At 39.7% G+C, this 16,574-nt stretch overlaps 1 protein-coding gene across 1 annotated transcript in view; it reads left to right on the top strand.

Annotated features, from left to right (window-relative positions):
* Fam160a1 (family with sequence similarity 160, member A1) overlaps positions 1-16,574 on the top strand; it is a 172,462-nt gene that overhangs the window by 104,846 nt on the left and 51,042 nt on the right. Inside the window, exon 5 of the mRNA XM_013029759.1 lies at positions 10,819-11,445. Coding sequence (XP_012885213.1) covers positions 10,819-11,445 — 627 coding nt within the window. The remainder of the gene's footprint in view (positions 1-10,818; positions 11,446-16,574) is intronic.

Raw genomic sequence — 16,574 nt, forward strand, 5'->3', positions numbered from 1 at the left:
ATTTCCCTCTGCCCCGCAAAAAAAAAAAAAAAAAAAAGCAGTTAGGAAACATGCTTATTCCTCAGGTAATTTTAGAATAACAGCAATCATTCCTTGAAATGACTTTTATATCACCTTACAAAACTCTTCACCATAGTTATAAGCTTTCCCTTTGGTCCTTTTTCCCTTCTGATTCCATCCAGTCCTTAAACTCTACTAAATACACATTTGTTAAGGATTTACCAATTATTGTGCTTTCTATCACTTGATTTCCACAGACCTACAGAGTAGTATTAATTTCCTCATTTTACAGATGAGGGAATGGAAAATTACAGAGGTTAAATAACTTGCTTGAGGATCTATAACTAGTGAATTACCAAGTGAGCCCTTAGATTTCACTCCCTTGACTCTACAGCCCTTGTATTTGACCTCAGCACTCTACCATTTTCAGGCTGGTGGCCACTGTGTAATTTAAGGAAAAATGTCAGGCTATGCCTAAATATCTGTCTTCTTTACAAAGCTGATTTAAAAAAAATATTTATTTTGGCTTCTCTGACTCGTCTCTGATCTACTGGTGTAGATAATTAAGGGTTGAGTGTTCAGAAAATTGACTAGCCTTCCCCTTTCCTCAGGGAGTTTATCAGTAGTAAAATAAACAAAATCGGCATTCTTTACTATTTGTTCAACATTACACTCCCAGGTAAGCTGGTAAGTGGCTATTTATGTGACAGTCTTTTAGTGACTACCTAGCTCCTTCCTGTGTCCAGAAACAACACGAGTTAAAGCATCAAACCTGTAAATCACAGCAATTTTAGAGACATCGTTTAAATAAAAAAGGAACAAAATTAATTTGGCTTCTGGTTTGTTCACACTTTATAGCTTCTTGTCACCATCTAGAATAAAGCTTCCATGATTTTTTGTGCATTCCCCATTCTCTGACTTTTTGTTGTTCAAATTTTAATGGATTGTCTGTGGACATGGTGGTCACATCTGCAGTAGTAAAGGGAAGAAAGTATTTCAGCACCTTTTCCAGAGCAGTTACCTCTACTTTGTATTTTTTTACAGTATTCTAAAATTGATTCCAGAGTGGAGGGGTGAGCCCTACAGGAAACTGCTGGTAGTGCACTGGGTATGGGAAGGTACAGGAAGGCCCGTATCTCTCTTTTTCATCTTTCTTTTTCTTCAAAAATTTTCGTATTTTGTGTTTACAATGTACATAGAATAATTATATATCAGTGCATTGTGTTTATTCATTAATTAAGCTATTGATGCTTTTTTTTGGCCAGTCCTGGAGCTTGAACTCGGCCTGGGCACTGTCCTTGGGCCTCTCTGTGTTCAAGGCTAGTGTACCACCACATGTGCCAAAGCTCTACTTCTGGCTTTTTTCTGTTTATGTGGTAGTGAGGAATAAAACCCAGGACTTCATGCATGCTAGGCAACCACTCTATCATTAAGACACATTCCCAGCCCCTGATGCTTATTTTTAACTGCTAGGAATGCACAATCAAGTTAGAAGTGTTTTTCAGACCCAGTCATCTCATTTGATAGATGGAATCTAGCTCTCTAATACATAGTCTTTGCTCCAGGGCTCCATCTTGTTTGTTGTTTGGATATACTTCTTTGGTTACAATTATTTCTCTGGATATCTGTGATGTATGCCTTTGGTAATCCATGCCATTCTTAAAAACATGTTATAGTCTCAGCTTCATGATTATATGTCAGCAAGTTATCTGCCCTGTCAAATTCTGTCCCAGCTTTTTATATAGTGTGGCAGTGCTGTTAGAATGTCCTGTTCAGAAACATGTCATTGATCTCTCACACTGGTGAATTTTTTGTGTCTATGTTGATCCTGAGCCTTGAACTCAGGGCCCCGGCATTATCCCTGAGCTTTTTTGTCTTAAGGCTAGTGCTCTGCCACTTGAGCCACAGCTTTTGGTAGTTAACTGGAGATAAGAGTCTCATGAACTTTCCTGGCCAGGCTGGCTTCAAACCATGATTCTCAGATCTCATCCTCTTGAGCAGATAGGATTGCAGGTATGAGCTACTAGTGCCTGGCTTGAAAAAATAAGTTTTGGTCCCAGGTCATATTGTAACGAAATCTCAGGATACACTTGGCTGGCAAATGGCTATTGTTCTTGAGGGGTTTATTTAGCTCATAGTACTAGTACAGCCCTGTCTGCATCCCAGGTGGGATTTAAACTGGGAGCCTTGGTCTGGGCTTTTAAGAAATGTACAAGCTAATGTGGATGTGTAAAAATCCTTATCACAGAGTGATTAATGGTGGCTTTTCTCTGGGAAGGAGCTGGTATGGATGGAAATGGTCTGGTGAGTGGGAAAAGTGATTGTTTTGTGTTTGGTAACTTAGCTGTGAAAAGGGAGGGAGAAAACTTTTTATGGTATGAATATTGGAAATGAATAGTTTTAGCCTTTTTTGGATTGTGGGGGAAAAAGCTGGAGAAGACAAAAAATTTCAGGATAAGATATTTGGGTTGGAAATGAGAGACCTTCAGCTGGTAGAAATGAATGTTGTATATTTTTTATTTTGGGGTTTCAGATGGCATTCTTTTTAATGAGTTGTTCCATTGGAGAGGAAGAGCAGTAGAGAAATGTGTTAAAATCTGACTCACACCTCTTGCCTGCTGGAATTGCAGTTGCTGCTTTCCTGAGAAAATCCTAGAAATCCCAGAAGGGATGTAAGATCAGAAATGTGGCAAAGACAAGACAAGATGGCAACATTTTATTTATTGAAGTGTCTATTAGCTGAGTAGAGCAATGCTTTTATGTGTGATAATGAGAGGAAATGAAGGTACCAAAGTCTGTATGACTCAGAGTTCTCTGATAGGGCCCTTGAGTGAAAAATACAACACAACTGACCTGCATTTGACTGATTCTGTTCTGCTGTTTATCAGTAACATCTGTTTTGGAGTGGTCATAGATGGAAGATAGCCTCTGGCCCAAATTTTGCCCTTCTAGTTATAGTATTTTGTCTCAAGCACCATGTCGCTGTCAGAGGAGTTGTCTAACTAGCTAGGATCATATTCAAAGCAGATTGTGACTCTGGAGCTTACCAGGAGATAGACATAGATAGTTCCAGAGGTACTTTGAATTTCCGAATTGTTCCCTGGTCCAGTGACCTCTGGCAGCCCCAGAATAGTTCTGGAGTAGGCATTCAGGAGTAACTGCATTCCTGGTAAGTGACTGAAGAATGTGGTTAGGAAATAGCACCTGCTTGTACTTCCTCACACCTTCTGAATGGCCACCTTGTCACTTACGTTGCAGTGAATCTAAAACCAAGACCTTTCTAGGTTGTCCCTTTTGTTGTACCTTCCAGTGCATCTGGCCACCCACAGGCCCTGTTGGCACACAGAGTTCTTTATGCCCTTTTTTCACTCCTACGTCTCATTTAGTCATGAGAAATACAAAGCTGCTTAGAGTTTCTGGCCACCTACTCCCTGGTTTCATGCCTCTTTGCCTTAGCACTTGCTCTTGTTTCTGCCTGAGTATTCTGCTGCTTGGCTAAATGCTTTTCTTTCTCCAGAACTGTTTTAAACTTCATTTCCTATGGAAGCCTTTTCCTGCTGTCTTTTATGCTTCCACTCTGTGTTGCAACTTCACCCTGAGTTTTCTTTCACTGTTAAACCAGTCACCTTTTATTGCAATTATGGGTACATTATCTTCTTTCCAACTTCACTGTGAGTGCCTCCAGATTAGCACCATTAGTAATTTATCTACATTTTCAGTGTTAAGAACTGAGTGTGACATATTATAGATGTTTAATGAACTGTTGAATTGAAAGGCAGAAAATAAGAAATGCAACTGCAGAAGATTTGAGAGACGGGCTGGGAAGGTGGCTCAGTGGTAGAAGATCTGAGAGATATAGGAAATAGCTTCAGATACTATTTTGAAGACATTGCATAGTTTGCTTCTAGGAAGTTCTTTGGATTTGGTTTGAATTCATTGATCAGAAATAGTATATATATGTATATGTTTAATTTTTATAGTCACTTTTATGAACAGTTTATAATATAGTATATTGTTTTTATCTCTTATATTTGTGACTTTGCATTTTCAAAATGGAGGAAGGTAAAATTAGAAAGGAGCATTGGCTTACCAAGCAATTAATAAATTGCTGTATGCACTAACCACTTGTTATTTTGTGATTTCATAGACCTTTCTCTATACTTCTTTCAAGCGCTGAATACTAATAGTGTCTGTCCTTAGAGCTACAAGAACATAGGGATTAGGTTAAAAAAAATCAGAGGACTGGGCTTGGTGGTATATGCCTGTAATCTTAGCACTGAGACCTAAAGTCCTTGAGTTTGAGCTCAGCCTGGACTATATTGTCAGGCTCTGTCTCAAGAAAAAAAAGAATACAGTAGTGGTGATAGATGAGGAAAAAGTGGTGGATTTAGTTATCTTTTTCATTTCAGAGAGAATTAGGATGGGAAAATAAATGGAACCATCTAGATTGCTTGGAACCATCTAGGTCAAATGTCTTCTCACAATAGTGCAAAGTATAATATGTTTTATTTACAGCATCTTGCATAGATTTTGACATAGCCTGAATCTGTTGAAGAGCACATGGTATCTAGATGTAGAGTTGTCACATGTATTTGAATCTTATTCACTTGCCATGCTCATCTTTGTTCTTTTGATACTTGCCTTGCGGTAGAGTAAATGACAGGGGAAAAAAGCCTTGGAGAGATGAAAGTTGAGACATTGTTAGAGAACTTTGATTACTCTTCTGACTATCTTAGGAAGCTTTTATTTGTTAACATTTAAAAATGTGTATCTGTCACACCAACTCTACAGGTAACACCAAATTTTGCAAGTTGAAAATAAAACAAAAGCTCTTCCTCTTAAGGTGAAGGGCCTAAGGCATTGATGAGGGCTTCTGTTACACCACAAAGTAGTTGAGTCTATAGAAATGTCAGCAGTTCTACTACTGCAGACTCTTTGATTAGGTTGTTTTTTGTTTTTGTTTTTTTGCTGTGATTAAAGGTAGTGTTCCTTGGAATGTTATTACTTAGGTCACTCTTGTGTCTGTCTATAGCTCCTCCTTTTTCCTGTTTCATCTCAGAGTTAGACAAGTTTCTGATGCTCAGGACTAAAGCTGACTTTAAACCACTGGGACAAGTTCATAAGCTGTGTTGTCTCCTTGATAGGAAAAATAAATGACTTGGTGAGGTCCATTCCCCCTATGGAGACAGGTATGCAAGGAATGTTCCAAACTGAATTGAGCCCAGAAACTGGACTGGATGGAAACATACTTTTCTTGTAGTTATTTGGTACATTAAGTGGAATTTGGCCTAGGACAGCTAAATCCTAGGTACATTAAGTGGAATGTGCCCTAGGACAGCTAAATCCTGGGTACATAAGTAGAATTTGGCCAAGCACAGCTAAAATCACTCTTCTGTGTGATGGAAATGTTCCTTAGTAACTTGTTTTCCATAATTCTACTTTAAACTATCATTCCAAAGGATTTGGAGGTATGGGTTGTAGTCAGGTGACTTTCCTGAAATAACTAGGCTCTCACAAAGTAGTATAACTGGTCACTTGATACCAGGTTGTATATAAGACATAGAACAATAGTGAGATGATATCAAAGTAAATCTAACAGAGAAACATAAGTGTTTATTATGACGGAAAGTCCTTTGCTAGCTACTATGTGATTACTGTGAACCTTCTATTATTTCCTATTTAAGATTTGTAACTGTTTAAACTTAAGGCTCATTATCTCTGACAAGGGTCATTATTAGGAATAAAGATAAGGAGCATTATGAAAGAATGCTTAAGAAAGAAATATATCATCTGTTAATTATATTTATCCACATTAATCGTTATAATTGTAGAGAAAATGGCTGTGAAACTAGTTTAAATTTAGCTATTTTGATCTGATGGTAATTTTTATACCATTGTTCACATTGTTGATTTATGTATGCTTCTTTGTAAGATTGTAGTAATTTGGCTCTAAATGTGACCCATGATATGCACATGCATGTACATACATGCACACACATGCCTATATTTATTAAAGTGTATCGATGATCAAATACCCATTCATGATCAGCATTAATGTTGTTACAATTTCTGATCTCAATTAGTTTTCTTAATTAACATGTGTGTTATTATGTACTGATGAGTTTTGATATTTTCAGCTTAACAAAGTGAACTTGTTTATAGTGCATAACAAAGTGAAAATGTTTATAGTGCATATTTTGCTTGTTTTCACGCTCTCATCTACTAAATCCCTGCAGCCTTATTCATTTCTCCTGAAATGAATCCCTGATAATAATACAGTGGAGAATCAAGGGTTGGAAAATCCGAGACAAGAATGAGAAATTAAGATTGGAGGCGCACAGGCAGGGCCAGGCCTGTAGGAGGCTCTGTGTACAGCATGGAATCTCAGCACCCGTTGGATTGTCAGTCAGAGATGGCAAATGGATGACATGAGGCAGCAAGCAGAAATCAGGGAAACAGGGCTACCACGGTTTGATGGGAGTTTGAGGGCAGTGAAGGAAAAGAGAAGTTACATAAGGAGTCAATTTCCAGGAACTGCAAGAATTGTGACACCATTCAGGTGGAAGAATTTGGACATCCATGTAGAATCACTTCAGCATTTTGGTGCAGGCTGGGTTCCAGCCAGGAAGTGTCTGAGCTATTCCCTGCCAAGTTAGGACCAGTGCCAGGATGAGGCCTTTAGAGCCCACTTGAAAATCAGGTCATGGGTGTGTGGGCCTAAAAGGAAAGGGGAGGTGGCCTGGGAGGGCCCTGATACCTGAGGAGCAGGTTCAGGATATGTGGTAACTGGGTTCAATCAGCACCTTGTGGAGCACTGTGTGCTCAGTGACTCAAGCCCTTTGTTGTAACACACCCATCTTCTAGGCAGTAAAACCAGTGGCCAGGGCTTGGGATCAACAACCCTTCCCTGTGTGAGGGCTGTTAGAACTCTGTTCTCACATTTCTCTGCTATTTACCCAGAAATAGCACAGAGGAGGGACTACAAGGAGGAGTAAGATACTTCAGTTTAGAAGTGCTAAGCAGTTTGATGCCTGAGTAAAATTCTCAGTTCTCTTTAAGATTTCTCATAGCAGGCCTGGAAGAGTGCTAAGTAGTAAGGAAGGCTAGTTTATGAGAAAAGTGTGATTTATGGACATGTAAATGTTTTTTTCTGTATATTACACATTAGGTATACAATAAATATTGCATATAGTACCAACATGTATATTTATAAACTGATATTGCCTGGGAATTTCTGAGAATTAAGAGATTTTTCAGTAATTCTTTTTAACTCAGTTTTTTGGGGTCCTTTTTTAGATACTACAAAACCATTTTGCTTACTTTTACTTTAATTATGTTAGAAAATTAGAGCAACTAACAAGAAAAAAAACTAATTAACCTTAAAAATATTTTTTTTCCAGTTTCAATTTTTCCCTTGTTTTTTGGTGGTGGTACTGGGGTTTGAACTCGGTCTTCAGCTAGGCAGGTGCTTACCACTTCAGCCATCCTCTCAGACCTTCAGATTTATTTCTAATCATGCATCTCTTTCTGATATGTTGAACTTACCTCAAGTAGAGGTTTGTAACAGCAATAGTTGCTTTGTATGGTGAGATAATATTTTTATTAATATTCTTGTTATTTGGGTAATAATTTTATTGTTAGAACCTATTGATATGAACCTCATTTTTGTACTGGTCCCTTGGGGCTTGAACTCAGGGTCTGGGTGTTGTTTGGGTGCTTTCCTTCCTCAAGGATAGTGCTCTACCACTTGAGCCACAGCTCTACTTCTGGCTTTTTTGGTGATTAATTGGAGATAAGAATCTAATGGACTTCCCTGCTTGGGCTGGCTTTGAACTGCAGTCCTTAGGTCTTAGCCTCCTGAGTAGCTAGGATTATAGTTGTGAGTCACCAGTACCTAAGATCAGATTAAAAGTCAAAGGGGAGGAACAATTTCATAACTTATGTTATATATTATCAGATTGTTTTCCAGAAAAACTGAGGTAATTTGCCATACCTTTTTCAATATATAAGGTACAATCCTCGTTTTAGACTGTTTGGACAGTCTAAAAGTACATACATTTTTACTTGAAGGTCTAGCTGTAAAGGTAGCTCTCACAAGTAAACGGGACATGTGGAATTGTAGGGACGTTGAGAGCTGGAGAGTGCAGTGTTGAAGTGGGAGACCCCTGTGGCGCAAGTAAGGTACTGCAGTTCTGCTCTGAGATGCTGGGAAGGTCCTGAACCAAAGGGAAAGGCTCAGCCAGGTCCCAGGGTCTCTGCTGCCAGCGAGGCTTCCAGGTGTGCAAAAAGTTCTGCAGGGTTGAGCAGAGATATGGGAAAGTGGGCAGACTCTGGAGGCAGGAATCTGGCAAAGAATTGGATGTCTAGTGGCTGCTCTGGGGACCCCAGTCTCTGGGCCATATTCTTCTTGTATACCTGGACATTGAAAGCCTTCATCATGAAAAATGCCAACTCCAGGATGTGGAGTGAACTTGTCTTTTCTTTTTTGGGGGGGGTCCAGTTGTGGGGCCTGAACTCTGGGCCTGAGCACTGTCCCTCAGCTCTTCAGCTCAAGGCTAGCGCTTTACCACTTGAGCCACAGTGCCACTTCTGGCTTCTTTTCTTTTTGCTTATGTGGTGCTGGGGAATCGAACCCAGGGCCTCATGCATGCAGGCAAGCACTCTACCACTGAGCCACCTTCCCAGTCCATAGAGTGAGCTTTTCATTTGCAACATAGCTTGTTCATTTTCTAGTAGAAATTGATAGAAATGATAGATTCTGTAGAAATCCATTTATTCTTTCATGATGTTCTTATCTGGTTCATAGAGATTTTCTCCCCTTACTTCTGACAGGGTAGAGACCTTAGGCTTTGTCCCAAGGAATAAATTTCCCACATTGCTTATATATGCTGACATAGCATTGCATATTTGCCAGCTTCCTCAGTGTCTTGCAAATATTCTGTTACCTAAACATATTCTGTTACCTAAACACAGAACATGTAGCAGCACATTACAGAACTGGGTCAGGAGGGTTCTGCCAAAGGTAAACATTGCATGCAATTCAGCAAAGCAAAACGGACCAAAGATAAAATCATAGATAAATTGTAGCTTATTTGTGAAGTATCAAGTATATGCCTTTTAAAGGGAATAAAATGAATGGACTTCTTATTTAAATCTCATTATTAAATTAAGTAGAAATTGAGGTCTATAATTGTTTAAATTTCTAGGTCCCAAAATACAGAAATAACTAATCAGTGGCCAGAGAGAGGTAAGAAACATTCAAATGACTACCATGGTAAGAGAGAAATACACCAGGGTTATGACATGACTTACTTAAGCATTTAAAAAAAACTTACCCTTAAATGATTTTTGTAGCTGGGCGCTGGTGGCTCATGCCTGTAATCCTAGCTACTTGGGAGACTGAGATATGAGGATCATGGTTCAAAACCAGCCTGGGCAAGAAAGTCCCCATGAGGCTTTTTTCTCCAAGTAACTACCCGAAAACTGAAAGTAGAGCTGTGGCTCAAAGTGGTAGAATGCTATTCTTGAGCAAAAAGAGCTCATGGACAGTGCCTAGGCCCTGAGTTCAAACCCCATGACTGACAATTTATTTTTTACTGAAGCATATTAAACATAATACACCATATAACTATTTTAAGTGTGTAATTCAGTTGCATTAACTATATTCATAGTCATCATTTTCAAAACTTTTCATCATTCCAAACTTTAAGGATTTATTTATTTATTACAGGTAAATGTTGGGTTACCTTTTGTTTTGCATGTGTGCTGGTTTTAGGGACTTGAACTCAGATGTTTAAATTCTGGATGCGCTCCCTGAGCTTTTTGGCTTAAGGCTACCACAGCTCCCCTTCCAACTTTTTGGCCATTAATTGGAGATCAGAATCTCAGGGACTTTTCTTGCCAGTGCTGGCTTCATACTGTGATCCTCAAGTCTCAGCCTCCTGAGTAGCTAAGATTATAGGCATGAGCCACTGACAACTGGCTTGGATTACCTTTTGAAGCTTTTCTCCTAAGGATTTATTTTGTAATTGGTTATCCGATTTTTTCTTTTTTGGCTTAAAGAAATGAAGCATTCAGAGCCTTCACTTTTCAGTTTCAGTTTCAGTTGCCTTTCTTCTTCCCTATTGCTGCATGCTTGGTTGGAGAAGGCTCCTACTAAAGTGGAGGAGGGAGGGATGGTGTGTGAGGAGCTATGTAGCTCTGCTGAAATCTTCAGAGCAACTCAATTTCTAGGAGAATACAAACAGTCAGATTTTCTTGTACTTTTTAATGCACCTTTAAATTTAAAAACATTGTATCATTAACAGTTTAGAGGAAGTTTAAGAACTTATCCCTTTGAACACAAAAAGGATTATTTTCACATATTTTCCCCTTTATGTTATGTTTGATAATTATGTTGGTACCATAAATCATTAACTTTTTTCTTCTAAATTTCACTTACATTTCTTCATGTTTCTCAAGTCTTCATAATAATAGTCTAAGAAATTAATTCATATCACCAAGCTATTTTCGTAGGTTCTTAGGTTGCCCCAAGTTATAACTATTGTAAATTAGTACCTTTGGGTATATTCTTTTTTAGCTTAACTCTTCATTTTATGAAAAATGGAGAGGAAGGGAAGGAAGGAGCAAGAGAGGGAGGGAAGGAATTAAGAAGGAAGGAAAAAAGGGAGGGACAAATTTACAATGCTTACATAAATCTTGTGGCCAAGGGTTTTTGTATTTTTGGTGATGGCTCAGTGAAAATGAGTGGTAGTGTTTTTTTTTTTTTGAGAGAATGAGAAACATTTGATGGATGATGAATGTTTAACTTGGTTACAGGTTGTGAAAATCTTCGAGAAGCATGACCCCTTGAAGAACACACAGGCAAAATATGGCTCCATCCCCCCAGATGAGGCCAGCGCTGTGCAGAACTATGTAGAACACATGCTCTTCCTGCTAATTGAAGAGCAAGCCAAGGATGCTGCGATGGGGCCAATTCTGGAATTTGTGGTCTCAGAGAACATCATGGAGAAGCTCTTCCTGTGGAGTTTGAGGCGTGAATTCACTGATGAGACTAAGATGGAGCAGCTAAAGATGTATGAGATGTTAGTCACGCAGTCCCACCAGCCCCTGCTACACCATAAGCCCATTCTGAAGCCCCTTATGATGCTGCTGAGCTCTTGTTCTGGAACAACCACGCCTGCTGTGGAGGCCAAGCTGGTTGTCCTGCTCAATCAGCTCTGTTCCATCCTTGCCAAAGATCCATCCATTCTGGAACTGTTTTTCCACACCAGTGAAGATCAAGGGGCCGCCAACTTCCTCATCTTCTCTCTCCTGATCCCCTTCATTCACCGTGAGGGGACAGTAGGCCAGCAAGCTCGAGATGCTTTGCTGTTTATCATGTCTCTCTCTGCCGAGAACAGCATGGTGGCCCATCACATCGTGGACAACACCTACTTCTGTCCTGTAAGTTCCTCTCCTTACTGTTCTCCCCCCTTTCTTCTTGTGAGCTATGAGAAATGCTTTGAAGGGAGCAGAGGTATCTAGGCCTAGAGGCTCTTTGGCTGAGCACTGGCAGTTCAAAATAAGCCACGAGAGGAAATTGGATATGTGCTACTGTTTCTCGATGTGTTTTTATTGGGTTGGGAATGATTTTAATTTTTCTTTTTTTTCTAAGAGCATATCCTGAGAGATTTGTAAAACTCGCACTTTGTAAATTCTTAGCTCTTGTGGTTGAGTTTGTTCCAGTGAGTCAAGGCAGGTGGTAAAAACTCACAGCTGGTTTCACAAATTAGTGTCTCAGCAAGGTAATGACCATTAGTTGTAGATCCAAAGCATTGATTTTATTTTGAAAAATGAATGTACATTTGCAGTAACAAGAATTCTCTACTCTGTGTTTTTTAAGTCCACAGTATGGTGAGCAGGATTCTTTGGAGATAGCTTGTAATCCAGGCCTAATCAAGTCCAGAAAATCCTGGAAGCAATTTGAAATTCACAGGAGTTCTTAGGCCTCCGAGTGATTTTTTGATGTTTCTGCTGTCTTTGAAGAAGGGTGTAAATGACAGATTTATAGGTTTGTGCCTTCTGCTCCTGGACAACAGCTATTAATATTTTCCCAGTTCAGTGACATTTCCATTGTCTGTTGTTTTTACCAACCTTCATAATATATATGGCATTACACCTTGCAGAACAGTGCGGGACACCCTTAGTAAGTTTTGCTGGAACTGGGGAGGTAACTTGCCATAGGTAGGTTAAATTCATAGTTAACTCTATTTGGGAAGATGTTGGCCAGTGGTGGTACGTTCCCTAGAGGATATTTAGAAATGGAAGTGGATGTGTTTGGTGGTTGTCATAGAGATGTGAGGGTCAACTGGTAGGTTGTGTGCAGGGGCCACAGTTGACATGCTGAGTAGCAAAAGGTTACATACATTGTGATCATACAGCAAGCTTTAGAACACAAAACCGTAGTGCCTGATATTTCTTGGTTACATACAGACAGATGCCCCTCCACCCACCACCCACTAAAAGTACAAAAACAAGAACTGTGTTTGGGACTGTAGTTTGAAGGATGAAGGAAGATAAAGTCAGGAGTAGGAATTAGTTGTATTTGTAATATTTTATTCATTTGTTGTGTTGCTTTTGCTCTGGATTAAGGCCCAGTCCTTGAGCATGCAACGCCTGAGTGCCACTACTCAGCTCCACCCCCAGTCTGTAACATTTTGTATTTTGAAAGAGTGCAGAGTGCTCTGAAGAAATTATAACAAAATGCTATCTGTTCGCTATTGCCGAGGGGTTTCAGTACTAGTGGTTTTTGTATGTTTGTCATATTCCAAAATTTAAAACTTAAATAGGGCATGCCTTTAATATTTAGCTTTCAGCTAAGTATTATAGGCAGATTTCACTGAGTAACTGTTGCTATCTAAAAATGTGTTTGCAAACGTTGTACAGTTCATTAAAGTGGAGGAAACAAAATCACCAGCTGACCTCATTTGCTGGAGTGGAAGAAGAGCTTCATGGTGTTAAGTTGCCCCTCAGGACAGATCCCATAATCTCATTTGTACCCAGTTTTCTATAATTACATCTGACCACATAATTAAAATAAAAAGGCCCCTTTATGGTGCAGATAAAAGCATACTCTATTAACCACCCAGCTAAGGGCCACAATTGACAGAAAGCTTTCTCTAATTACTATGATTGTCAAAGTCTGTTAGCATCGGGCCGTTGGAAGAGTAATGAGTCTTTCAGCAAATTGGGCCTCTTTACCAAACTTCGTCCTTATGAAGTACTGTAGATGGGAAGAGGCCAGCACAGGCTTTGCTGCCTCTTCTCTCTAAGTAAAGATGAGTAAGGGTATCTGAGAGAACAGCCTGGTGCCAAAGATAGCTGGGGATGAAATAATCTTAGGTTATTTGGTATTTTTAACCAAATATGTGTAGTTATGCCCATGCCTTTTGGGACATGTTGGCGAGCGCAGGAAACAGCCCACTATACATAAATTAAGAAGTGCATGTTGAAATAAATGACCTTTAGGTACACAGCTGCAGGTAGGAAGTTATTTATTTATCCTGTATCCAAAATTTATGAGTTTTTTTTATTTTGGCAAGTCATATCAAATGGTCTCCGGCAGGTGTTTTGCTGCTAGCTTCAGACTAAAGCCATCTGCTAAAAATCTTTGTTTTTGTTAAAATTAACAAGGTGCTTAGAGTCTGCCTGGGAACATTGCTGTGTGGAATTATTGGGCTAATATCATCACATGCATTGCTCTCTTTAATCCTTGCAACAATTCAATGAAGAAACTAAAGTTTAGAGAGTTTTCATAACTGCTCATCAGTGGCAGACTCTGGCTAAAAACCAGATACTCAAACCCTGGTCTCAGCACCACCGTGCTATGCTGCTGCCAGGGAAGTTCTTTGTACTTTGCCTCCTGTTATCCATGAGTGTATGGATTTTCTATGAGTGCTCTTGGGAGATGATATATTAAAAAAAAACAAAAACATTGGGATAATACTATTGAGAATGAATGTTTTTCAAGTTTTGTGTGGTCTGAGTGAAAAAAAGGCCAAAATAGTGGATGGACATTTTATTTTTAATTAAGTCTTGAGTACATCTTTAAATTTTTTATAATTTCATTTGCAAGTTGAAATTAGAGAGGAAATGAGTGTCTGGGCATGGTGATATATGCTTGTAATCCCAGCTACGCAATAGGCATAGTATTATCTTGGTCCATGACCAGCCCTGGCACTGGATCAGAAAATAACCTAAAAGCAAAAGTGCTGGAGGTGTATCTCAAATAGTAGAGGTCTTGCCAGGCAAGTACAAGACCTTCAGTTCAAATCCTGTTAAAAAATAAAAAAGTAAATCTACTATGTTATCAAACTCTTGAACCTAAAAAAGTTATCTATAGACCTTTTGTTACTCTACTTTTCCCTAGTGGCCCACAGCACTCTCTCCGTTCCTTAGGATAGCAATTGACCTTGCATTTATGGATGGATGAGCCATCTTCTCCATCTTCTTTTCTTCTTCTTTTTCTCTTCTGGTACTAGGGCTTGACCTCAGAGCCTCCTGTTCTCACTCTGCTTTCTTGTTCACAGTTAGTGATCTATCATTTGAACCATCCTTTAGTCTAACATTTTGCTGGTTACTTTGAGATGGAGATTCTTGGGCGTTTCTGCTCAGGCTGACTTTGAATGGCAATCCTCCAGGTCCCAGCCTCCTGAGTAGCTAGAATCACAGGGATACACTGCTAATGTCTAGCTGCTGCCTGTTCTATCCAGCACCAACTTTGCTTGTGCTTGGCCCACAGTATTTGTCCTAGAGCTATGTGCCATCAGGGTGGGTGATTCTGAACTCAGCATATCACCTAGGAAGGGAGGATATACAGAGCTGTAAAGATTTGGGAGCTTAAGTACTGTGGTTCACACCTGTAATCAGGAAATCAGTCTAAGACTCACCCAGGGACAGAGTTCAGTGAAACTCCATCTAAACCATTAAAAAAAAATGTCATGGTGATGTGCATCCTAGCTATGAGCAAAGTGTAAGTAAATAGGAGGATTTCAGTCGAGGCTGGCCCAGGCAGAAAGTGAGACCCTATTAAGAAAAAATGAGCAAGTTCATACAAGGCTTGGGGCAAGAGGAACAAGGCTCAAGTGATAGAGCACCTGTCTAGAACATTTGAGGCTCTTGTTCCTAAGAATCTTGTTCCTAAGAATAGGAAATACTTTGTATTCGGCAGAGTATTTCCCTGCCATATTTCTTTGTCATTCTGAGGGGTTAGTAGAGATAAGGCTGAGCTGGGACTCCCTGTCCTCAGCTGTCGCTCTTGTCCTGGGAGGGTTCTATTGTCTGGAAATGCTTCTTTCTGTTCCCCATCCCAGCCATGCCCTTTCAAAATACTCACTTAAAAAACGTGAATATTAGGTATGTGTTATTTTTAATTACTGTCACTGATGTATGTAATTTGAAAATTAATGTTGCTCTAATTATATTGATACACTGAATAGTTATTCCCAGCTTTTTAGTCAGACAAATTAAGTCTGTCTTTATGAATTCATCTTCAAAGCCTCACAGTGGTTAAGAAGGCAGGAGTATGCAGAATGAAAGCCTTTGTTCAGTGGTTAATTTAGCATGAGTTAGCAAATGTAATTGATTTAAAAAATGTGGCATCGAGATTAGACTTCTCTTCAAGGAGAACTTCTGGGCTCTGTTTGCTTTTACCAGAGGTTTCTAATTTAGAACAGGTAACTCATTTGGGTCACATCTGAAGAATTAAAGAGATTTGAGTATGTTGACAAGGAGTTAAGTGCTTTAAATACGGGGCATCTTCCTCTGGGACCACAGATGCCCTGATTGTGAAAGAGATAATGATCTTGCTTATATTTCCTGAATTTAGTACCTAGCCTGAAGACAAGTCCCCCTCCCCCCTTTTTAAAAAAAGTGAATGAACAGTGATAATTCACAGTAGAACAGAGGAACGAATGTGGTCTGCTTTCTCTAGTATTGGAATGGATGGTCAGTCCATTTCTCTCACTGCCCTTTATTCTATGCCTTGGGCTCCTATGTCATCTCCATCAGCCTTTCTGGTTCCTCCTGTGTCCCTACCTGCTTCCTCGGTGCTAAGACCTCCCACCATTACTCTGGTGGTAGAGCTAGGTGTGTTACCCCTACCTCCAGTGGGAACTGGAGGTCTTCCCTGAGATGGAGAAGACTAATGAAGTCAACTAATGAAAGCCAGAGAGATGACCACCACAGACACACAGAGAATGCTGGATGGGCATGACAAGGGAAGGGGAGACGGCATTAAATCTAGAAATCATCTCCCTAAGATGAATATACCTGGACCCCATATTCCCTTAGATTTTTCTGATTCTCATGTCAAGGTTCCATGGCTTTTATCATACCTCACCTGTGGAAACTTCCCTCTTCTCCTTCTCTTTCTGATTTGTGTGGCTTGAGAGTGCTTTCCCCGAGCACCAAAACCATATAGTCATCCATCAGCCTCTCCACTGGGCTCTCAGACTGCCCCTTTTATTGTAACCTAGAACGCCAGGGGTTCTAGGTTCATTTTTACCTTGCCTGTTTCTTTCCCCACCTGGGAC

The sequence above is a fragment of the Dipodomys ordii genome, unplaced genomic scaffold (assembly GCF_000151885.1).
Source record: "Dipodomys ordii isolate 6190 unplaced genomic scaffold, Dord_2.0 Scaffold122, whole genome shotgun sequence".
Lineage (NCBI taxonomy): Eukaryota > Metazoa > Chordata > Mammalia > Rodentia > Heteromyidae > Dipodomys > Dipodomys ordii.